Source organism: Microcaecilia unicolor, chromosome 8, assembly GCF_901765095.1.
Source record: "Microcaecilia unicolor chromosome 8, aMicUni1.1, whole genome shotgun sequence".
Taxonomy (NCBI): domain Eukaryota; kingdom Metazoa; phylum Chordata; class Amphibia; order Gymnophiona; family Siphonopidae; genus Microcaecilia; species Microcaecilia unicolor.
Window position 1 is genome coordinate 67,825,183 of NC_044038.1, and position 23,026 is coordinate 67,848,208.

Sequence of the window (23,026 nt, forward strand, 5' to 3'; positions counted from 1 at the left end):
TGCGGCTCCTTCATAGTGCCAGACAGCAGCAGCTTCAGCCATAGTCTGAGAACCAGTAATGAGTGCATCTAACCCTTTGCAGCCATGTACGGTTGGATGCTCTGCACTTCCTACCCCCATGGCAACAAGAAATGTGCATCAAAGAGGGCAGGACATGCAATCTCCAATACCACATGGTTGTGATGGTCCTCTGCATAATTACCAGTTATCATACTGCAGTTGAAGATGCAGCTGCCTAGCACTATGAAGGAACTGAGCTAAGGAAGAAGGTTTAAAGGAAGGTGCTGGACCCCTGGGAGGGAGGGAGAGGAGGAGACATGAAAGAGAAGAAAGAGGGAAATGCTGGATGAGAGAAAGGAAGAGAGGGGAATGCTGGATGGAGGAGGAAGGAGAGAGCAAAATCCTGGATCACATGGAGAGAGAGGGGAGAGAGGGGAAAGAGAGGGAAGATGCTGGATAATGTGTAGGGGGAGGAGATAGAGGTGAGATGCTAGAAGGGAAAGGAGGAAAGAGAGAAAGAGAGAGATGGGGAGATTGGTGCTAGGAGATAGTAGGGTGGGATAAGAGGCCATAATGTTAGATAAAGGGTTTTATGCTGGGGATGACACTAACAGAAGCTGGATTTAGGAGAAGGGGACTGATCCGGGCATTTGCCAGGGATGAGAGAAAGGTGCAGATTGTAGGATAAGTCTGATGCTGGAGACTGATGAGAAGGAGGAGAGAAGGGTCAAGGAAAGGGAGAGGAGCTTGTAATGGAAGGATTGAGGGAGTAGATAAGAGCCTGTAGTGGGAGGGAGAGAGGGAGAGGTGAAAAGAGAAAGAACCTCTAGTAGGAAGAAGAGGACATGAAGAGAGAGAACAAGTGTCTGGAGGGAGGGGTAGAGATATGATGTGAAAGATCTGGAGTTTGAAAAGCAGTATAAAGGCTCAGGAATGTGGAAGGGCAGAAAGAAGCTGGGAAGAGCATAATAAAGGGTCTAGGTGAAAGATAAGGGTTTGAGTTAAAGGGAAGGAGTTGGGGTTTGTGAGGGAATTAGAATCAGAGGAATGTAGATTAGGACTTGGGAAGTGGTGGGTACAGAGGATGGAAATGGGGCTAGTTAGTGAATGAAAGAAAGAGGGAGAATAGGCTGGGAAAGGAGAGAATTAGAGAAAGAGAGAGGAAGGTCAATGAGAGGGCAGGGAAGGGGTTAAAGTGGGAGATTGAAAGCTGGTAGGTAGGTGGGAAGTGAAAAGAGGGAGATTGAGGACTGAGAAGGGAAAACGAGGGATAAAGCCTAACTATGAATGGAGAAGCAGGGAAGAGAGAAACTCAGAAAAAAAGATGAGGGAAGATAAGTATCAGACATGTAGAGAAGGAAGGGAAGAAGACATAGTAGAAAGAAATGGAAAGGAGACACTGATGAAATAACTTAGGGGACGGTTGACAAAAAAAAGTAGAAAAAACACTGGAACCAACAGTATTGAAAAAATAAAATTCCAAGACATCAAAGATAGAGAAGAAAACAATTATTTTAAATTTTAAAGAATTGGAATGTGTCAGTTTTGGGAAATGTGCAACTTTTCTGTTTAAGTATTTTGCAGAGTAAGGGAAAAAATGCATTTCATGCTCTCTTACTAGCATTACACTGCTTATAGAGTCTGTTTTTCTTGGGGGATTTCCATTTCAGTTTTCGTCTGCATATTTCTGTTTGTCTTAATTTATATATTTATCGGGAATTATTAAATGCATTTCTAAAGAGATTTACCCAGGGCAATGTACAGCAGGTACAGCTTAACACAAAACTTGCAATTTTGTTAACAGTATAATAATAGTAAAATGACCAAATATAAGCATGAATACAATCAATGAGAAACTTGCAGATGACAAATTGAATTTGAGAAATAGGACTAGCATGTGGAGGGGCATTTTCGAATGGGGATGCCCATCTCTAAGGGTGGCCATCTTCGAGGACGGCACCAACTGTATTTTCGAAAAAGATGGCCGGCCATCTTTTTTTACGATAATATGGTTGGGGCCGCCCAAATGTCAGAGATGGCCGGGTTTGAGATGGCCGGCCTCAGTTTTTGCCCATAATAGAAACCGAGGCCGGCCATCTCAAACCCAGCCAAATCCAAGGCATTTGGTCATGTGAGGGGCCAGCATTTGTAGTGCACTGGTCCCCCTCAAATGCCAGGACACCAACCGGGCATCCTAGGGGGCACTTCTAAAAATTAAAAAATAAAAATCTCCCAGGTGCATAGCTCCCTTACCTTGGGTGCTGAGCCCCCCCAAATCCCCCCCAAACCCACTCCCCACAACGCTACACCATTACCATAGCCCTTATGGGTGAAGGGGGGCACCTACATGTGGGTACAGTGGGTTTTGGGGGGGTTTGGAAGGCTCCCATTTACCACCACAAATGTAACAGGTAGTGGGGGATGGGCCTGGGTCCACCTGCCTGAAGTCCACTGCACCCACTAAAACTGCTCCAGGGACCTGTATACTGCTGCGATGGACCTGAGTATGACATTTGAGGCTGGCATACAGGCTGGCAAAAAAAGTTTTTAAAATTGTTTTTTTGAGGGTGGGAGGGGGTTAGTGACCACTGGGGGAGTCAGGAGAGGTGATCCCCGATTCCCTCTGGTGGTCATCTGGTCAGTTCGGGCACTTTTTTGGGACTTGGACCTGAAAAAAAGGGACCAAATAAAGCGGACCAAATTCTCACCATGGGCTCCCTTCTTTTTTCCATTATCGGGTGAATCTGGCCATCTCAAAGCACGCCCTCATTCCGCCCCAGTCCTGCCTTCGCTACGCTACTGATACGCCCCCTTGAAGTTTGGCCGCCTCCACGACGGAAAGCAGTTGAAGCTGGCCAAAATCGGCTTTTGATTATACCGATTTGGCCGGCTTCAGGAGATCGCCGGCCATCTCCCGATTTGTGTCGGAAGATGGCCGGCGATCTCCTTCGAAAATAAGCTGGTTGGTAGAAAGAAATGGAAAGAGACACTGATGAAAGAACTTAGGGTACAGTTGACAAAAGAAAGTAGAAAAAACACTGGAACCAACAGTATTGAAAAAATAAAATTCCAAGACATCAAAGATAGAGAAGAAAACAATTATTTTAAATTTTAAAGAATTGGAATGTGTCAGTTTTGGGAAATGTGCAACTTTTCTGTTTAAGTATTTTGCAGAGTAAGGGAAAAAATGCATTTCATGCTCTCTTACTAGCATTACACTGCTTATAGAGTCTGTTTTTCTTGGGGGATTTCCATTTCAGTTTTCGTCTGCATATTTCTGTTTGTCTTAATTTATATATTTATCGGGAATTATTAAATGCATTTCTAAAGAGATTTACCCAGGGCAATGTACAGCAGGTACAGCTTAACACAAAACTTGCAATTTTGTTAACAGTATAACAATAGTAAAATGACCAAATATAAGCATGAATACAATCAATGAGAAACTTGCAGATGACAAATTGAATCTGAGAAATAGGACTAACATGTATATAGTATTAGAAACTAGTAAAACATGCCCATTTCTGGCGCAAATGAAATGGGCGCTAGCACGGTTTTCCTGCCGAACCCCCCCTCCCTCCCTACTCACCCCTTTGGCGTGAAGGTACTGACCGCCATTGTTGCAGACCTCGGCATGCCACCTTCAATCTGCTGAGTCGTCGGTTGTGAAGCCACTGATGCCATTCCTCCACCCTCGACGTCATCACGTTTGTCGCGAGGGCGGGGCCCCAACACAGTGATTTCGGTGGCTTCACCACCACGAACCCTTCGAACCGGAAGGAAGTGCCCGGAGGACCTGACAGTGAGGTCAGTGTCCTCAGAACGTTGAGGGTGAGTTTTATTATATAGGATATAAACATTTAACAGCACTGTAAAACAGTTATATAACAGAAATATGATAAATGTCAGCAGAAGACAAATGACACCATAATAGGAAGCATAGAAGAACATTCATATAACATAGAGAAACATCAATCTTAATAGGCACACATTAGAACATTCAAATAACATAAATATGAAACTGACACTGCTCATGGATAGTGAGTTGCCACATCTATTACAGGTTTAGGAGAAGAGCTAGGTGATCTTCTATTCTGTATTAGGTAAGAATCGGTCCATGTTTGACATGTGTGACAGAGGTGAAGTACACTGCCAGTATATAGTGTTTGTGTAGGAATCTGTAACAGTCTAACTTATTCTAATTTACGTGTAGTAGGTGTATTGGTACTCTAAGGCTTGGTAAAATATTTATAGTTCTGTCTTTTCATAGCTAGTGTTGCTGCAGTGGAGTCCTGATAATAAGGGCTGTTATGATGTGGTAAGATTGCTATGTAGGTTGTGAGTGGCTTCTGCAGGGTTTTCTGTTATTCTCCAAAGAGTCTGGCAGTGGAAGGAGCATATGCTGTTCTTGAGGTGGCATCACAATCTGAATAATTTTTGTATAGCAAATTGCAAAGGGGTTAGCTCCTTGTTGGGTAGGAGCATGCATTTGGTTTGCTTGGGAACCCAAATGCTTTTGTGTATGCACATCACAAAAGATTTCAGCACAGAATACACAAAAGATCAGACTGGATTGTGGCTCTCAAGGACCATGGTTGTCCACTCCTGCTGTAGAGAATCCAAAAATTACTCTGCTCAGTGTGCTGCTGCGGCTAGGAAAGCGAATAGAATGTTGGGTGTTATTAGGAAGGGTATGGAGTCCAGGTGTGCGGATGTTATAATGCCGTTGTATCGCTCCATGGTGCGACCGCACCTGGAGTATTGTGTTCAGTACTGGTCTCCGTATCTCAAAAAAGATATAGTAGAATTGGAAAAGGTACAGCGAAGGGCGACGAAAATGATAGTGGGGATGGGACGACTTTCCTATGAAGAGAGGCTGAGAAGGCTAGGGCTTTTCAGCTTGGAGAAGAGACGGCTGAGGGGAGATATGATAGAAGTGTATAAAATAATGAGTGGAATGGATCGGGTGGATGTGAAGCGACTGTTCACGCTATCCAAAAATACTAGGACTAGAGGGCATGAGTTGAAGCTACAGTGTGGTAAATTTAAAACGAATCGGAGAAAATTTTTCTTCACCCAACGTGTAATTAGACTCTGGAATTCGTTGCCGGAGAACGTGGTACGGGCGGTTAGCTTGACGGAGTTTAAAAAGGGGTTAGATAGATTCCTAAAGGACAAGTCCATAGACCGCTATTAAATGGACTTGGAAAAATTCCGCATTTTTAGGTATAACTTGTCTGGAATGTTTTTACGTTTGGGGAGCGTGCCAGGTGCCCTTGACCTGGATTGGCCACTGTCGGTGACAGGATGCTGGGCTAGATGGACCTTTGGTCTTTCCCAGTATGGCACTACTTATGTACTTATGTACTTAATCTGTTGAATAAAGCTATTAATTATAATAACAATATTATTGGAGTGCTTAAACTGGCTGAGAGGGGTAGTGTCTTATACAGCTAATGTAAAGGCAGGTGGGAGAGTGGGCAGTGATGTGCTGGTGGTGGGCTTGATGTGCAGAAATGTCACTTTGACTTGCTCCCTTTCATACCTTGCTTGCCTCCCTTTTGCCACCTCTAATATTTCTGTCCTGAGATACCACTGACAGATCCCCTTCTTCACACATCTGGAAGATGGGAGGCAGGAGCTATGCCCTCTCACTCCTGTCTCCCCCCTCCCCTGGTTGCCATCTTGTAAAATGTATTTATTTATTAGGATTTATTTACCGCCTTTTTGAAGAAATTCATCCAATGTGATGTACAGTAAGAATAAACCAGACGTAGACAACAGATAATTACAGCAACAAAACAATTCAAATAACATCACACATTCTCCTGGATTCTATATATAGTGCCCAGATGTGCATACTCAAATTTGGGCATGTTCCTGAGATGAAATTAAGGGCTTCTTTTATAAAGTCATGCTAGCGATTCCTACACAGCAAATGAGAGGAAGCCCATTCAGTTCCTATAGGCTTCCTCTCATTTGCCGCACCAGAATCACTAGTGCAGCTTTGTAAAAGAAGCCCTAAGTGAATAATGAGCTCAGAGACATCTGTAATTGGGTGCTAACAACCAATTTTGAAAAGAGGTTTCGCACCTTAAAACATTTATAAAATTACCTCAGGGTACATACAGTCAAGTATGTATGGTGCCAAGCATGGGAGCCAACTTTTCAAAATTATTGGGGGTGCTAAGCCCAGTGGAAATAACTCCTCCCTGGATTTATACAAGACATTTTCTTAATATTGGGCGTGCTCAAGCACCCACAGAGTCGGCTCCTATGGTGCCAAGAAGGAAAGTATTTTTACGTCACCTGCGTGTAGGATTGTTTAGGGGTAGAGTCTGGATGGAGCATGGGTGGAGTCACAAAGGGCAGTTGTTGTTTATAAAATACGTGTGGTTGCACAGATTGTCTATGTGGACATTTACACCAGCTTCTGAATAGATGTAAATGTCCACAGCTTCAATCTAGCTATGATATCTGCTGGTTTATTCCTAGCATTTTATAAAGACATGTGGAGGGGCATTTTCAATCCAAGTCAGAATAGGGATGTCCTTGTCAGAACATCCCAAACGGATGCCCGTCTCGCATGTATATTCAAACAGGAAATATGTGAAGATTTCCTGTTCAAAAATATGTGAGATGGATGTCCATGTGCTGGAGACATCCAGCATGAACAGCCATTTTACAAACTGGAAAGCCCAAATTATGAACAAGAAAAACGAGGGACATGGGTGTCTGTATGGCAACATTTTAAGAAAATGGTCAAACAGACATCCATGCAGAGCAGAGGGAAAGCCTAGGGGTTAGTGCAGTGGACTGTGAGCCAAGGGACTCTGGTTCAAATCCTACTTTAACTCTTTCTTTTTGTAATTGTGAGCCCAACGGAAACAGAAAATACCTACCATGCCTAAATGTACACCACTTCAATAGCCTTCAGGCTTGCAGGTGGTTTATATATTTAGGTATAGTAGATATTTTACTGTTCCTAGAGAGCACAGAATTTAAAAAAAATAAGAAAAGAGTTAAAGTGGGATTTGAACCTAGGTCCCTTGGTTTATATCCCACTGTACTATCCACTAGACTACTCCTCAGAGCTATGTGGTGCTTTGTTCAGAAAGCCCATAATAGCTGAAGCTGTCATAAAGCCTGATATTCCTTTTAAGTTTCACTTTCAGTGGCAAGGGAAGGGGACAGCAATCACTTGGGGATTAAGGAGGTGTTATGTCTTAATCCCTCCAGTGGCCAGCTGCTCTGTCAAAGTACTTTTTCCCGTACCTTAGATGTGATTGAAACAGGTCTAACCAAGAACGTCTTTCTTTTTAGACTTGGACATAATTACTGTTCTCCGAGGACAAGCAGGCTGCTTGTTCTCACTGATGGGTGACGTCCACGGCAGCCCCCTCCAATCGGAAACTTCACTAGCAAAGGCCTTTGCTAACCCTCGCGCGCCGATGCGCACCGCGCATGCGCGGCCGTCTTCCCGCCCGAACCGGCTCGTGTTTGTCAGTCTTCTTTTGTCCGCGCTCGGGACGGTCGTGTTTTGCCGCTGTTTCGTGCCCCTCATATTGACCTCGTGCGTCTTCGCAATTTTCGCTAAAAGAAAAAAAAAAAAAAAGAAGAGACCGTCGGTCTTTTCCCCTTTCCCGTGTTTCCAACTTTTTCCCCGCGTAAGTTTCCTTTCGCTTTCGGGACCGGCCTTTTTGGCCTCGGTACGGGTTTTTTCTCCCTTCTTTTTGGTGCCTTTCGTCATCATCGTGAATTTTGATTTCGCCAGCGTGATTTTTCCGCCCAAGTCATCGAAGTCTTCCAGCGGCTTCAAGAAGTGCACCGAGTGCGCCCGGGTAATCTCGCTCACTGATAGGCATGCTTCGTGTCTTCAGTGTCTGGGGGCTGGGCACCGCCCGCAGGCCTGCAGTCTTTGTGCTCTTTTGAAAAAGAGGACTCAGGTAGCGAGATTGGCCCAGTGGAACGCGTTGTTCTCGGGCTCTTCGACGACAACAGCACGGGACGCATCGAGTGCATCGATGTCGACAGCATCGAAGTCTTCGACCTCGGCATCGACTGCATCGAGGCTTCTACCTCCTGCATCGTCGGTACCGAGACATCGAAAGGCTGCGTCGACGTCGGTGGTACCGGGACCTCTGCTATTGCTGATGTCGTCGGACGGTGGTGCTTTGTCTGGAGTGCAGGTGAGGGCTGTCCATTCCCCTGCTGGTGGTGGTGAGCCTTCGGGTGGGTCTCCCCCTGCCCTGAGGGCTCCTGTGGTACAGCCCCCCCGAGATAGACCTTCTTCGGCCTCGGCCCCGAGGAAGCGATAGTTGGATTCTACGTCCTCCTCGTCGGTACCGGGAAGCTCCGGTGACATGATTCGCTTGAAGAAGTCAAAGAAGCATCGTCACCGGTCTCCTTCCCGTCTCGGTACCGAGAGCTCTGGGTCGCCGAGGCAGTCGGCACCCAGTAGGCATTGGCACCGGGAGGACCGCTCACCCTCTGTTCAGGAGGTGTCGATGCGCTCCCCCTTGGACAGCCCGGAACCGCCTCCACGCCCGGAACAGACTCTGACCTCGACACCTGCATCGGCTTCTCAGTCTTTCTCCACAGCCGCTCTGCATGAGAGTCTCCAGGCCGTTCTTCCAGAGATTCTGGGAGAGCTGTTGCGCCCTTCTCCGGTACCGGGGGTGCTTGCGCCTCCGGTACCGTCGAGTGAGGTGACGGCTGGCCCCTTGCCCGAGGTGAGGTCTCCGATATCGGTACCGCTTGCGGTACCGGCTACGGCCGCCTCCCAGGCAGACTCCCCAACGACGTCGGCGGAGGGAGCTTCGCCGGTGCTGGCGAGGGAGTCCACCTCTTGACGCTCCTACCGTGGCCGTGTTTCCACAGAGTCGAGTCGGGCACGGCTTCAGACGCAGGTTCATGAACTTGTGTCTGATACCGATGGTGAGGCCTCGTGGGAGGAGGAGGAGGACATCAGATATTTCTCTGACGAGAAGTCTGATGGCCTTCCTTCTGATCCCACTCCCTCCCCTGAAAGGCAGCTTTCTCCTCCCAAGAGTCTGTCTTTTGCGGCCTTTGTCCGGGAGATGTCTACGGCCATCCCCTTCCTGGTGGTTGTGGAGGATGAGCCCAAGGCTGAAATGTTTGAGCTCTTGGACTATCCTTCTCCACCTAAGGAAGCGTCCACAGTACCCGTGCATCATGTTCTAAAAAAGACATTGCTGGCGAACTGGACCAAGCCATTAACTAATCCTCACATTCCCAAGAAGATCGAATCCCAGTATCGGATCCATGGGGACCCAGAGCTGATGCGCACTCAGTTGCCTCATGACTGGTGTGGTGGATCTGGCCCTAAAGAAGGCTAATTCTAGAGAGCATGCTTCGGCGCCCCCGGGCAAAGACTCCAGAACCTTAGACTCCTTTGGGAGGAAGGCCTATCATTTCTCTATGCTTGTGGCAAAGATTCAGTCCTACCAGCTCTACACGAGCATCCATATGCGGAACAATGTGCGTCAGTTGGCGGGCTTGGTGGACAAGCTCCCTCCTGAGCAAGCCAAGCCGTTTCAGGAGGCGGTCAGGCAGCTGAAGGTGTGCAGAAAATTCCTGGCCAGAGGGGTATATGATACCTTTGATGTTGCGTCCAGGGCCGCTGCTCAAGGTGTGGTGATGCGCAGACTCTCATGGCTGCGTGCCTCCGACCTGGAGAATAGGATTCAGCAGCAGATTGCGGACTCCCCTTGCCGAGCGGACAACATTTTTGGAGAAAAAGTCGAACAGGTGGTAGAACAGCTCCACCAGCGGGATACCGTTTTCGACAAATTCTCCCGCCGGCAGCCTTCAGCATCTACCTCCTCAGGTAGACGTTTTTATGGGGGAAGGAGGGCTGTTCCCTACTCTTCTGGTAAGCGTAGGTACAATCCTCCCTCTCGACAGCCTGCGGCCCAGGCTAAGCCCCAGCGCGCTCGCTCTTGTCAGCAGCGTGCGCCTCAGCAAGGCCCCACGGCTCCCCAGCAAAAGCAGGGAACAAGCTTTTGACTGGCTCCAGCAGAGCATAGCCGACATCAACGTGTCCGTGCCGGGCGATCTGCCGGTCGGGGGGAGGTCTTATAACCTCCGACCGGTGGGTTCTTCAAATAGTCCGGCAAGGATACACCCTCAATTTGGCCTCGAAGCCTCCAAATTGCCCACCGGGAGCTCAGTCCTACAGCTTCCAGCACAAGCAGGTACTTGCAGAGGAACTCTCCGCCCTTCTCAGCGCCAATGCGGTCGAGCCCGTGCCATCCAGGCAAGAAGGGCTGGGATTCTATTCCAGGTACTTCCTTGTGGAAAAGAAAACAGGGGGGATGCGTCCCATCCTAGACCTAAGGGCCCTGATCAAGTATCTGGTCAAGGAAAAGTTCAGGATGCTTTCCCTGGGCACCCTTCTTCCCGTGATTCAGGAAAACGATTGGCTATGCTCTCTGGACTTGAAGGACGCCTACACGCACATCCCGATATTGCCAGCTCACAGGCAGTATCTGCGATTTCAGCTAGGCACACGTCACTTCCAGTACTGTGTACTACCCTTTGGGCTCACCTCTGCGCCCAGGGTGTTCACGAAGTGCCTGGCTGTAGTAGCAGCAGCGCTTCGCAGGCTGGGAGTGCACGTGTTCCCTTATCTCGACGATTGGCTGGTGAAGAACACTTCCGAGGCAGGAGCTCTACAGTCCATGCAGACGACTATTCGACTCCTGGAGCTACTGGGGTTTGTGATAAATTACCCAAAGTCCCATCTTCTCCCAGTACAGAGACTCGAATTCATAGGAGCTCTGCTGGATTCTCGGATGGCTCGTGCCTATCTTCCGGAGACAAGGGCCAACAACCTGCTGTCCCTCGTCTCCCGGGTACGAGCGTCCCAGCAGATCACAGCTCGGCAGATGTTGAGATTGGTTGGCCACATGGCCTCCACAGTTCATGTGACTCCCATGGCTCGCCTTCACATGCGATCTGTTCAATGGACCCTAGCTTCCCAGTGGTTTCAGGCTGCTGAGGATCTAGAGGACGTGATCCACCTGTCCACGAGTTTTCTCAAATCCCTGTACTGGTGGACGATTTGGTCCAATTTGACTCTGGGATGCCCTTTCCAAATTCCTCAGCCACAAAAAGTGCTGAATACGGATGGGTCTCTCCTGGGGTGGGGAGCTCATGTCGATGGGCTTCACACCCAGGGAAGCTGGTCCCTCCAGGAACAAGGTCTACAGATCAATCTCCTGGAGTTGTGAGTGGTCTGGAATGCTCTGAAGGCTTTCAGAGATCGGCTGTCCCACCAAATTATCCAAATTCAGACAACCAGGTTGCCATGTATTACATCAACAAGCAGGGGGGCACCGGATCTCGCCCCCTGTGTCAGGAAGCCGTCAGCATGTGGCTGTGGGCTCGCCGTTATGGCATGTTGCTCCAAGCCACATATCTGGCAGGCGTAAACAACAGTCTGGCTGACAGGTTGAGCAGTATTATGCAACCTCACGAGTGGTCGCTCAACTCCGGAGTAGTGCGTCGGATCTTCCAGGTGTGGGGCACCCCCTTGGTAGATCTCTTTGCATCTCGAGCCAACCACAAGGTCCCTCAGTTCTGTTCCAGACTTCAGGCCCACGGCCGACTGGCATCGGATGCCTTCCTCCTGGATTGGGGGGAAGGCCTGCTGTATGCTTATCCTCCCATACCTCTGGTGGGGAAGACTTTGTTGAAACTCAAGCAAGACCGAGGCACCATGATTTTGGCCGTGTCAGATCTGGTTCCCTCTTCTGGAGTTGTCCTCCGAAGAACCGTGGAGATTGGAGTGTTTTCCGACCCTCATCACCCAGAACGAAGGGGCGCTTCTGCATCCCAACCTCCAGTCTCTGGCTCTCACGGCCTGGATGTTGAGAGCGTAGACTTTGCCTCTTTGGGTCTGTCGGAGGGTGTCTCCCGTGTCTTGCTTGCTTCCAGAAAAGATTCCACTAAGAGGAGTTACTTCTTTCTTTTGGAGGAGGTTTGCCATCTGGTGTGACAGCAAGGCCTTAGATCCTCGCTCCTGTCCTACACAGACCCTGCTTGAATACCTTCTGCACCTGTCTGAGTCTGGTCTCCTTTTCAGCCACTGAACTCCTGCCATCTGAAGTACTTGACCTGGAAGGTCATTTTCTTGGTGGCAGTTATTTCAGCTCGTAGAGTCAGTGAGCTTCAGGCCCTGGTAGCCCAGGCCCCTTACACCAGATTTCATCATAATAGAGTAGTCCTCCGCACTCACCCTAAGTTCTTGCCGAAGGTAGTGTCGGAGTTCCATCTGAACCAGTCAATTGTCTTGCCAACATTCTTTCCCCGTCCGCATTCCTGCCCTGCTGAACGTCAGCTGCACACATTGGACTGCAAAAGAGCATTGGCCTTCTATCTGGAGTGGACACAGCCCAACAGACAGTCCGCCCAATTGTTTGTTTCTTTTGATCCCAACAGGAGGGGAGTGGCTGTGGGGAAACGCACCATTTCAAATTGGCTAGCAGATTGCATTTCCTTCACTTACGCCCAGGCTGGGCTGGCTCTTGAGGGTCATGTCACGGCTCATAATGTTAGAGCCATGGCAGCGTCAGTGGCCCACTTGAAGTCAGCCACTATTGAAGAGATTTGCAAAGCTGCGACGTGGTCATCTGTCCACACATTCACATCTCATTACTGCCTGCAGCAGGATACCCGACGCGACAGTCGGTTCGGGCAGTCAGTGCTTCAGAATCTGTTCGGGGTTTAGAATCCAACTCCACCCCCCTAGGCCCATTTTTTATTCTGTTCCAGGCTACACTCTCAGTTAGTTGGATAAGTTGTTAGGTCAATCTCAGTTATGTCCTCGCCGTTGCGAGGCCCAATTGACCATGTTTGTTGTTTTGAGTGAGCCTGGGGGCTAGGGATACCCCATCAGTGAGAACAAGCAGTCTGCTTGTCCTCGGAGAAAGCGAATGCTACATACCTGTAGAAGGTATTCTCCGAGGACAGTAGGCTGATTGTTCTCACAAACCCGCCCGCCTCCCCTTTGGAGTTGTGTCTTCCCTTGTCTTTGTCTTGCTACATACGGGACTGACGAACACGAGCTGGTTCGGGCGGGAAGACGGCCGCGCATGCGCGGTGCGCATTGGCGCACGAGGGCTAGCAAAGGCCTTTGCTAGTGAAGTTTCCGATTGGAGGGGGCTGCCGTGGACGTCACCCATCAGTGAGAACAATCAGCCTGCTGTCCTCGGAGAATACCTTCTACAGGTATGTAGCATTCGCTTTGGACCTTCTGATTTTTGTGCCTTCTCTAGTCCCACCCAAAACACACCCACATCACTCTCTTTTATTATTTCAACGTATAGCAGTCTCAGACGTACAAATCCTGCCTTTGCAAAATTGAGATTTGGACATTTCAAGCACATGGACATCCATTTTGGCATTTTGGGATGACCATATATTTTGAAAAATTTTATTGGACTAATTTAATGCATCTTTGACAAGCTTTTGATAGTTATGCCTACTTCTTCCCTGACCTAATGAAGATAGGACACTCTCAAAAGCTTCTCAAAGATATATTAAAGTTAGCCCAATAAAGTGGTATCCTCTATAATTTGGTTGTTGACCCTTATTCCCCATAAAGAGTAATTTTACAAGTCACTCAGGGCTCCTTTTACTAAGCAGTGGTAAGGCCATCGCAGGCTTATCACTCGCTATACAGGAATAATTCCAGGCTACCACAGCAGCCCGGTAGTACTGTCCACCCCTAGCACGTTGTCATTTCTGGTGCTATAAAAATGTATTTATTTTTGTAGCGCCGGAGTGTACCTGGCAGTAATCGGGCAGTGCCACGTGCTGCCCGGTTACCGCTGGGTTAACATGGGAGCCCTTATTGCCACCTCAGTGGGTAGTGTTAAGGGCTCCCCCAAAATGGCAACATGGCAAGTGCTTTACTTGCCGCATGGCAATTTCCTGTAGGAAAGCAAGACTTCCCTTTTAACAGCTGTAGTAAAAGGGGACCTCGGCGCATATGTAAAACACATGCCGACTTTAGCGCCGGACACCTTTTGCCACAGCTTGGGCAGAGTAGATGCCCATGGTGCTCATTTTCCAAGCAAATGAATATCTCAAATTACCAAAAAAAAAGTTCATCTACCGAAAATGTCCAAATTGCAATTTTCGAAAGACAAATTTTGGATGTTTTATACTGCTGTTCTTCCAAATAGCAAGGGAACATGTTGGAGGCATGTTCTGGTCAGGACTAGGGAGGGCCCAAAATTAGCAGACCACCAAATACAAAGGAGAGTGCAAGGACTTCAATAAGTAAAATAAAATGCCAGATGTGGCCACGTTTCGCCAAGTTGGCTATGTCAGACACAAAACTAGAGGGTAAATCAACAATACGCTTCCCTCTAGGGAAATAGCTTTGTAAAAGAATCCTCCAGAATTCCTGAAGTCTCATTTCCTACTTTATATTTTTTTTCTTTTGGGTATCCCTTTCATCAGTTCTAAAATCTTTGCTACAGCAGGCTCCCTCATCAAAGGTGGCTTCTGTAACACAACTGTGTGATTCACATTTCACATTTGATTTCACATTTCAGTTTTATTTAATAAAACAGAAATAATAAAATACCTAAGTGGTTTACAATAAGATAAAATGGTTGAAGCATGAAATGGAGAAACACAAGAGGAGACCTAGGTTACAATTATACTTTAAAATATTAGGGTAGGGGGAAAAGAATGATTAATTATACCTAAGACACAGTAGGAGGGAAGGAAGTGCGACGTAAACAAAGAGATTATGAGATTGCTATACAAGGGTAGCAACAAGTCTAGAAATTTAGTAATAAATTAAAATTCACTTATTTAGTTGACTCAGCCCTGAGTGGAAAGCCTAAGCAAAGGAAGGATTTAAAGGGCCCTTTTACAAAGCAGTGGTGAGCCCAACAGAGACTTACTACTCACTAAAAGGGAAGTACTGCTGGTCTTCCGCAGCAGCCTGGTAGTAGTTCCCACTTCCGGCCAATTCTGGCAGTGCAAAAATATTTTTATTTTTGTAGCGTTGGTGTGTACTCGGCGGTAATCGGGCAGTGCCACGCACTGCCCGGTTACCATGGGGGTAGCACAGGAGCCCTTACTGCCACCTCAACGGGTGCTAATACATGCTCCCACCCGAAATGGGCATGTAGCAAGTGCTTCACTTGTCACAAGTCCATTTCTTTTAAAAAACCCTGCCTTTTACCCGCTGTGGTAAAAGATGGCCTCGGTCATGTCAGAAACACGCTGACATCAGCACAGGCCCCCTTTTGTAACAGCTTAGTAAAAGGACCCCTAAAATTTCTATGGGAAGGCTCAGAGCAGAGCTCTAATGGGAGGGATTTCCGCAACATTGGAGCTACAACACGTGGAGGGGCATAATCGAACGGGGCGCCCAAGCTTTCCTGAGGACGTCCTCGCAGGACGTCCCCGCGAAGGGGAGGGGAAACCCGTATTATTGAAACAAGATGGGCGGCCAACTTTCATTTTGATAATATGGCCAGGGACGCCCAAATCTCAACATTTAGGTCGACCTTAGAGATGGTCGTCCTTAGAGATGGTCGTCCCCGATTTTCGGCAATAATGGAAACCGAGGATGCCCATCTCAGAAACGACCAAATCCAAGCCATTTGGTCGTGGGAGAAGCCAGCATTTGAGTGCACTGGTCCCCCTCACATGCCAGGACACCAACCGGGCACCCTAGGGGGCACTGCAGTGGACTTCAGAAAAAGCTCCCAGGTGCATAGCTCCCTGACCTTGTGTGCTGAGCCCCCAACCCCCCCCCCAAACCCACTCCCCACAACTATACACTACTACCATAGCCCTTAGGGATGAAGGGGGCACCTAGATGTGGGTACAGTGGGTTTGTGGTGGGTTTTGGAGGACTCACATTTACCACCACAAGTTTAACAGGTGGGGGGGGGGGGGGGGGGGGGTGGGCCTGGGTCCGCCTGCCTGAAGTGCACTGCAGTACCCACTAAAACTGCTCCAGGGACCTGCATACTGCTGTCAAGGAGCTGGGTATGATATTTGAGGCTGGCATAGAGGCTGGAAAAATATTTTTTGAATTTGTTTTAGGATGGGAGGGGGTTAGTGACCATTGGGGAAGTAGGGGAGAGGTCATCCCTGATTCCCTCTGGTGGTCATCTGGTCATTTAGGGCACATTTTTGTAGCTTGGTCATAAAAAAAAGGACCAAGTAAAGTCGGCCAAGTGTTCGTCAGGGACGCCCTTCTTTTTTCCATTATTGGTCGAGGACGCCCATATATGTTAAGCACGCCCCAGTTCCGCCTTCACTATGCTTCCGACATGCCCTATGAACTTTGGTTATCCCCGCGACAGAAAGCAGGTGAGAACGCCCAAAATCAGCTTTCGATTATGTCAATTTGGGCGTCCCTGGGAGAAGGGCGCCCATCTCCCGATTTGTGTCAAAAGATGGGCGCCCTTCTCTTTCGAAATTAAGCCTGTAAGGAGTCCTTTTACAAAGGCGTGCTGAAAAAGGGCCCACGGTAGTGTAGACGCGTGTTTTGGGCATGCGCAAAATTATTTTTCAGCACACCTATAAAAATTGCCTTTTTTTGCCAAAAATGGACGTGTGGCAAAATTGCCACGTGTCCATTTTGGGTCTGAGACCTTACTACCAGCCATAGACCTAGCGGTAAAGAATTTGGGCGGTAATGACCTATGCATGTCAGATGCCACTAGGCGAGCATCCGCTATGCTCATCCGAAAATAAAAAATATTTTTCAGACGTGGCAAGGGCCACGTAGTAACCGGACGGTAACTCCAATTTGGTGCGTGTTGGGCATGCGTACGCGCCTACGCGGCTTAGTAAAAGGACCCCTATAACAGGAATCTCATGAAGAATGACTGTGAATTTGCAGATGAGTAGGGGTAACTAAAAAATGTTGGCTGGCAGAGTGAAGGGCACAATAGTTTATAGTCTATTCACATTTGCTACACCGCCTTTGCTAACTAGCAGTTCAAAGAGGTTTACAATCTAAAAAAAATACAAAAATTATATACTTGACAGGAAAGTGCAGATTCCATTCATATCAGATGAGTTTTAAGTCTAAAGCAAAGACAAAGAGAGAAAGCAGAAGTGGGATGGGAGAAGGAAGAGAGGAAGGACTGGGATGAGCATGTAGGAAGAACCGCAGTCAGTCTAAGGGGAAGTTACTGCAAGACAAAAAAGCCAAGTCTTTATGGCAGATTTAAATTTCTTAAAAGACAATTCAGCTCAGAGAGGAAGAGGCAGGGAGATCCATAATAATGGGGCTGCAAAAAAGAATGCCTGATGTCTTGTGAATTCCAGTTGGGCTTGTTTAGGGCCTGGTAGAATGAGACAAGTGAGCAGGGAAATATGGAATCGTGAGAGATAACAAAGAGGGAGACCCATCCAAAAAGACTTGAAATCTGGAGTATATGGAATGAGAAATCTGTAGGAAAAAAAAGAAGGTAAACAAGTATGGAAGATCTGGTGAGCCAGAGATAGAATCTTAAAAGATGTCCAGAAGAAGATCATGAGCCCATGTTCACTTATAAGCAGAGGAGTAACACTACTACATTTCTTAGTTCCGTAAATAAGTTTCACAGTGGTATTGTGAATTAGCTGTAATCTTCCAAGTTGGTATTGAGGTAAACCATGGTAAAAGAAATGACAGTAATCAATACAGAATATTAATAGGGAATGAATTAAAAAGCAAAGAGAGGAAAATCAAAGAATGAATGGGCAGCTCAAATTTGCCTTATTGTATAAAAAGATTTTTACATCAAATTTGAAATGTGATGAGCAAAAATGAGATGATTATCCAGAGTAATTCCCAGACTTTTAACCAATTCATCTCTATCTTGAAAAGAAGCAGAATACAAGCGGTGCCTGTTATCCATAATTCAAATTTTTCCTGAACCTGCAGTGACTTATTTTATGTTTGGAGGGTTAGGGCAATCTTTCCGTAGCCCTTCGTGTTGTAATTTCCTTGTTTAATTCAGAGTCTCTCCTGACACTTAATTTTGCTGTGCAAAATCCTTCAGCAAGAGGTTTAAACACCTTTACACAGATCTCCCCATGCAAAGAGGTTTACGTACACCTGTCTATCCACATAGAGGTGTCAGTTTTGTGGGTTTATTGTCTACCTCGTCCTTTAAAATCCACAGACAAAATGTTGTTAAATGTTTCCTCTTATAAACAGATTACACTAGAAGATATTAGATCAAACCTTTTCTATATGGAGGGTTCACGACTTTGGAACAATCTCCCAGCAGAATTACGAAAAATTGAGAGCTATCTTCAGTTTAGGAAATTACTTAAAGCTTACTTTTTTACTCAGGCCTTTGGTTAAAAATTTTAATATTTAGAAAATATATTATTTTACTGTATTTATTTTAGGTTGTTTTGTTAGTATTTTTTGAATTGTGAATGTGTTTCCTGTATACTGCTTAGAATTTTTGGATACCGTGGTTTATACATTTTGTTATAAATAAATAAATAAAATAAAGTTATGGAAATAGTGGTGATAACTCACATAAGTTCCTCCTAGATTTTGTTGTGTAATGTTTTGATTGAGGGCTGGAGGTGTGCTGCTCACTTTGGGGACTTCATACTCCTCTGTGACACCTGAAGTTTTGAAATGGAGAAACAAAGTTTTATGTATGATTCTTGCACTGTGATAAAAGTGTTTATCAACGCATGGAGGATGGGGAGGCACTTACCATATTTTCCTGTCCAGCAGTTGCTGCCTCTCTTGTAAAGGAGAACAGCTGAGGTGATAAGCACAGCAGCACCAAGGACAGATCCAATAGCAGCTCCTACTGCAGTTTGCAAGGATGTATCAGGCCCTCCTGCAGGGGATGCTGGGAAAATAGAGACCTAAAGGTTACCAGAGCTGAATAAACAGTGGCAACAGATTCAAAGTTTGCACCATAAAAATAACTATTTTGCTCCCCCTACTCCACCCAAACACAGCCCAACAGCTTCTGCTTTTACAGAATATTCATTCCCTTCCCCTACAAATATGCATGAATCCTTTCCAAAACATTTCCTAAATATCATTCGTGCTCATCTCCCAACAACCCCAGAACTGTTCTTCAGCATGATACTTTACTGGAGATCATAATAATCCCTCTCCTTTAGGTCCAGTGTTTTGGGGATAAAAACAGGGCAACTACGTTGGTCCCCCATGCCACAGGAGGTCCCTTAGACTACTTAAAGCTAAAGGAGATGTGTCTTGCTTGGGGGCTTTGGGGCCCCCTTCCATGTTAATTCCTAGGCCACAGCATGTTTACCATTAGCCCTGCCCTCTCAAATATCCCAAAGGCCCTTCCACTTACAAGTCAAATACCTACTCCAATAGCCAGGGCCACTGAGGGGGGGGGGGGGGCAAGATTCCAAGGAGGGTCCTTCTGAAAGCCCATACAGTCAAGCACATTCCACCAGAGGAAGAAGAGCGGGGATTCTACTCCAGGTACTTCCTTGTATAGAAGAACACAGGGGGGATGTGCCCCATCTAGACCTAAGGGCCATGAACAAATTCCCGGTCAAAGAAAAGTTCAGGATGATTTCTCTGGGCACCCTTCTCCCCATGGTTCAGGAAAATGATTGGCTATGCTCTCTGGACTTGAAGGATGCATATACCCACATTTTGATACGTCCAGCCCACCAAAAGTATCTTCGATTTTGGCTGGGAACACACCACTTCCAGTACTGTGTGCTGCCCTTTGGCCTCGCGTCAGCTCCCAGGGTCTTCACCAAATGTCTAGCGGTAGTTGCAGCATTGTTACGCAGACTGGGAGTCCATATGTTCCTTTATCATGATGATTGGCTAGTGAAGAGCACCTCAGAGGAAGGTGCCCAGAAGTCCATACGGAGGACTGTTTGGGTGCTTAAGCCACTAGGGTTCATTTTAAACTACCTCAAGTCCCACCTTCACCCTGCCCAACAACTGGAATTCATAGGAGCCCTGCTCAACACATAGAGGGCTTGAGCTTACCTTCCAAGACTGAGACTGGACACTTTAGTCACACTGGCTTCCCAGGTTTGAGCCTCTGAGCAGGTCACAGCTCAGCAGATGTTGAGGTTGTTGGGCCACATAACACCCATGATACATCTTCACATGAGATCAGCCCAATGGACCCTGGCTTCTCAGTGGTATTAAACCATGGGAAGTCTGGAAGATGCCATCCAAGTGTCCCCAGAGCTTGTTCGCTCACTTCACTGGTGGACCATTCGATCCAACTTGACTCTGGGACTTCCATTCCAAATTCCTCAGCCACAAAAGGTGCTGATGATGGATGCACCCCTCCTGGGTTGGGGAACTCATGTAGATGGACTCCACATTCAAGGTGTTTGGTCTGCCTGGGAAACGAATCTTCAGATCAATCTCCTGGAGCTCCGGGTGATCTGGAATGCTCTAAAGGCTTTCAGATATTGGCTGACTCACCAAATTGTGCTCATCCAAACAGACAATCAGGTTGCCATGTATTTCACCAACAAGCAGGGGGGTACCAGATCATGACCTCTGTGTCAGGAGGCCGTCTGGATGTGGCACTGGGCTCGCCAACATGTCATGTACCTGCGAGTCACTTATCTGGCGGGCAAAAACAGCAGTTGGCCGACAGATTGAGCAGGATTATGCAACTGCATGAGTGGTCTCTCAGCATGACTGTTGTCCACAAGATCTTCTGAGCATGGGGCACCCCCTCGGTGGATCTCTTTGCCACTCACATCAATCACAAAGTCCCTCACTTCTGTTCCAGGCTTCAGGCCCATGGCAGACTAGTCTCAGATGTCTTCCTTCTCCATTGAGGGACAGGTCTGCTATATGCGTATCCTCCCTTACCTCTTGTAGGGAAGACTGCTGAAACTCAAGCAAGACTTCGGGACCATAATTTTGATCACACCTTAGTGGCCTCAGCAGGTCTGGTTTCCTTTGCTTCTGGAGTTATCCTCTGATGAACCATGGAGATTGGAGTGTTTTTTGACCCCCATAACTCAGAATGAGGGATCTCTTCTACATCCCAACCTTAAATCTCTGGTTCTCACAGCTTGGATGTTGAGAGCATAGTATTTGCTTCCATGGGTCTTTCGGGTCTTGCTGTCTTCCAGAAAAGATTCCACTAAGTGATGTTATTCTTTCAAATGAAGGAGGTTTGCCATCTGGTGTGAGGGCAAGGCCCTAGATCCCCTTGCGTGCCCTACACAGACCCTGTTTGAATACCTTTTACACCTCTTAAGACCAACTCAGTAAGGGTTCACCTCAGTGCAATTAGTGCTTTTCATCATCGTGTAGAAGGTAAACCCATCTCTGGACAGCTTCTAGTTGCTCAATTCATGAGAGGTTTGCTTTTATCAAAGCCCCTGTTAAACCTCCACCAGTATCATAGGGCCTCGACATCATTCTCATCCAGCTGATGAAAGATCCTTTTGAGCCACTGAAAGGTTATTTTCTTGGTGGCCATTATTTTAGCTTGTAGAGTCAGTGAGTTTCAGGCCTTAGACGTAGATGCACCTTATACTAAGTTCCATTACAACAGAGTAGTCCTCCGCACGCACCCTAAGTTCCTGCCAAAGGTGGTGTCGAAGTTCCATCTGAAACAATCGATTGTCTTGCCAACATTCTTTCCCCGATCTCATGACCATCCTGGCAAGCATGCCTTGCACACACCTTGGATTGCCAGAGAGCATTGGCTTATTACATTGAGTGGACCAGGTCCCACAGACAGTCCACCCAACCTTTTATTTCTTTTGACTGCAACAGAATGGAGGTTGCCATTGGGAAATGCACCATTCCTAGAGGGTCATGTCTCGGCTCATAATGTCAGAGCCATGGCTGCTTCAGTAACTCATTTGCAGTCAGCCTCCATTGAAGAAATTTGCAAGGCTGCAATATGGTCTTCAGTCCACACATTCACATCTCATTACTGCCTTGAGCAGGATACCCAGTGTGACAGTTGGTTCAGACAATGTTGTAGAATCTGTTTGGGGTCCAGAATCTAACTCCACCCCCCTAGGCCCATTTTATTCTGTTCCAGGCTGTTCACTTACTCAGTATGTATATGGTGTCAGGTTGATATCTGTTTTGTCTTCACCATTGCGACACCCAATTGACCAATGTTTGTTGTTTTCGGTGAGCTTGGATGCTAGGGATTCTCCACTTGTGAGAATAAGTAGGCCTGCTTGTCCTTGGAGCATGTCTCGTGTTCCACAAAGCTGTACTTATGCTTGTCATAAGACCAGGCGAAGCAGTCGGCATCACCCACTTGTGAGAATATAAGGCTTGCTGATGCATGGATCCAAGATGGCGTCCGGGAGGGACATTTGAATAGCAGTTCCTGTCCCTCTATTGTGAAGTCGTGAGTGGAAATCTTCCCTTTCTAGCTATGGGGAAGAGAAAGGGTAAATCCGGTGTACCTTGCTCCACAGGATGGGTGAATCTCCCTGCTGCTCGGCAGATGACGCTGGAGGAAGCTGGACTGCTTTCACGGAGAAAAGTCGGAGCTTCAAGAGGTCCGATGGAGAACTCAGACCTCAGCGTAGAGGGAGTGACTCTTAGTCCCCCTCTGATGACAACGCTCCCGAGACCCGGTGGGAAACTGTTGGCTATTGAGAGACAACTGGTGGGAGCGTCCGGAAGTGTAGCCCCTGCAGTTTGTGGTGGAGACCCATTAGCTACATCGTCCCCGCTCGAGTCATCATTGCAAGCAGGTTTGATGCCTGGTGCCTCTCAACCCGAGCAACGCCGGGACGAGCCCCTCGTTTGTGTCCGGGAGTTAGCGAGACCTGCTGTTATCACCATGGACTCCATTTGGGAGGCGATTCAAGTTTTAAACACCATGCTGCTGAAAGTGGTAGAGTTATTTCAAAAAGAAGCGGGGAAATCAGCTCAGGACTATACTGAACTTTCGGGTAAGGTTTCTCAGCAGACCTCCAAGATGGACTTCCTTTAAGCTGAGGTGAACTCTAATAAAATGCTAATATCGGCAATTACTAAAGATAATACTATCCA

The 23,026-nt window shown here is 47.2% G+C and overlaps 1 protein-coding gene across 2 annotated transcripts in view; it reads right to left on the reverse strand.

Moving 5' to 3' along the window:
* LOC115475474 (carcinoembryonic antigen-related cell adhesion molecule 1-like) overlaps positions 1–23,026 on the reverse strand; it is a 199,562-nt gene that overhangs the window by 9,921 nt on the left and 166,615 nt on the right. Inside the window, exons 3-4 of one of the 2 annotated variants that reach the window (XM_030211217.1) lie at positions 18,735–18,875; positions 18,548–18,639 (exon numbers count right to left, since the gene is read on the reverse strand). The exons of the other annotated variant lie outside the window; for it this stretch is intronic. Coding sequence (XP_030067077.1) covers positions 18,548–18,639; positions 18,735–18,875 — 233 coding nt within the window. The remainder of the gene's footprint in view (positions 1–18,547; positions 18,640–18,734; positions 18,876–23,026) is intronic. 2 annotated transcript variants of the gene reach the window in all.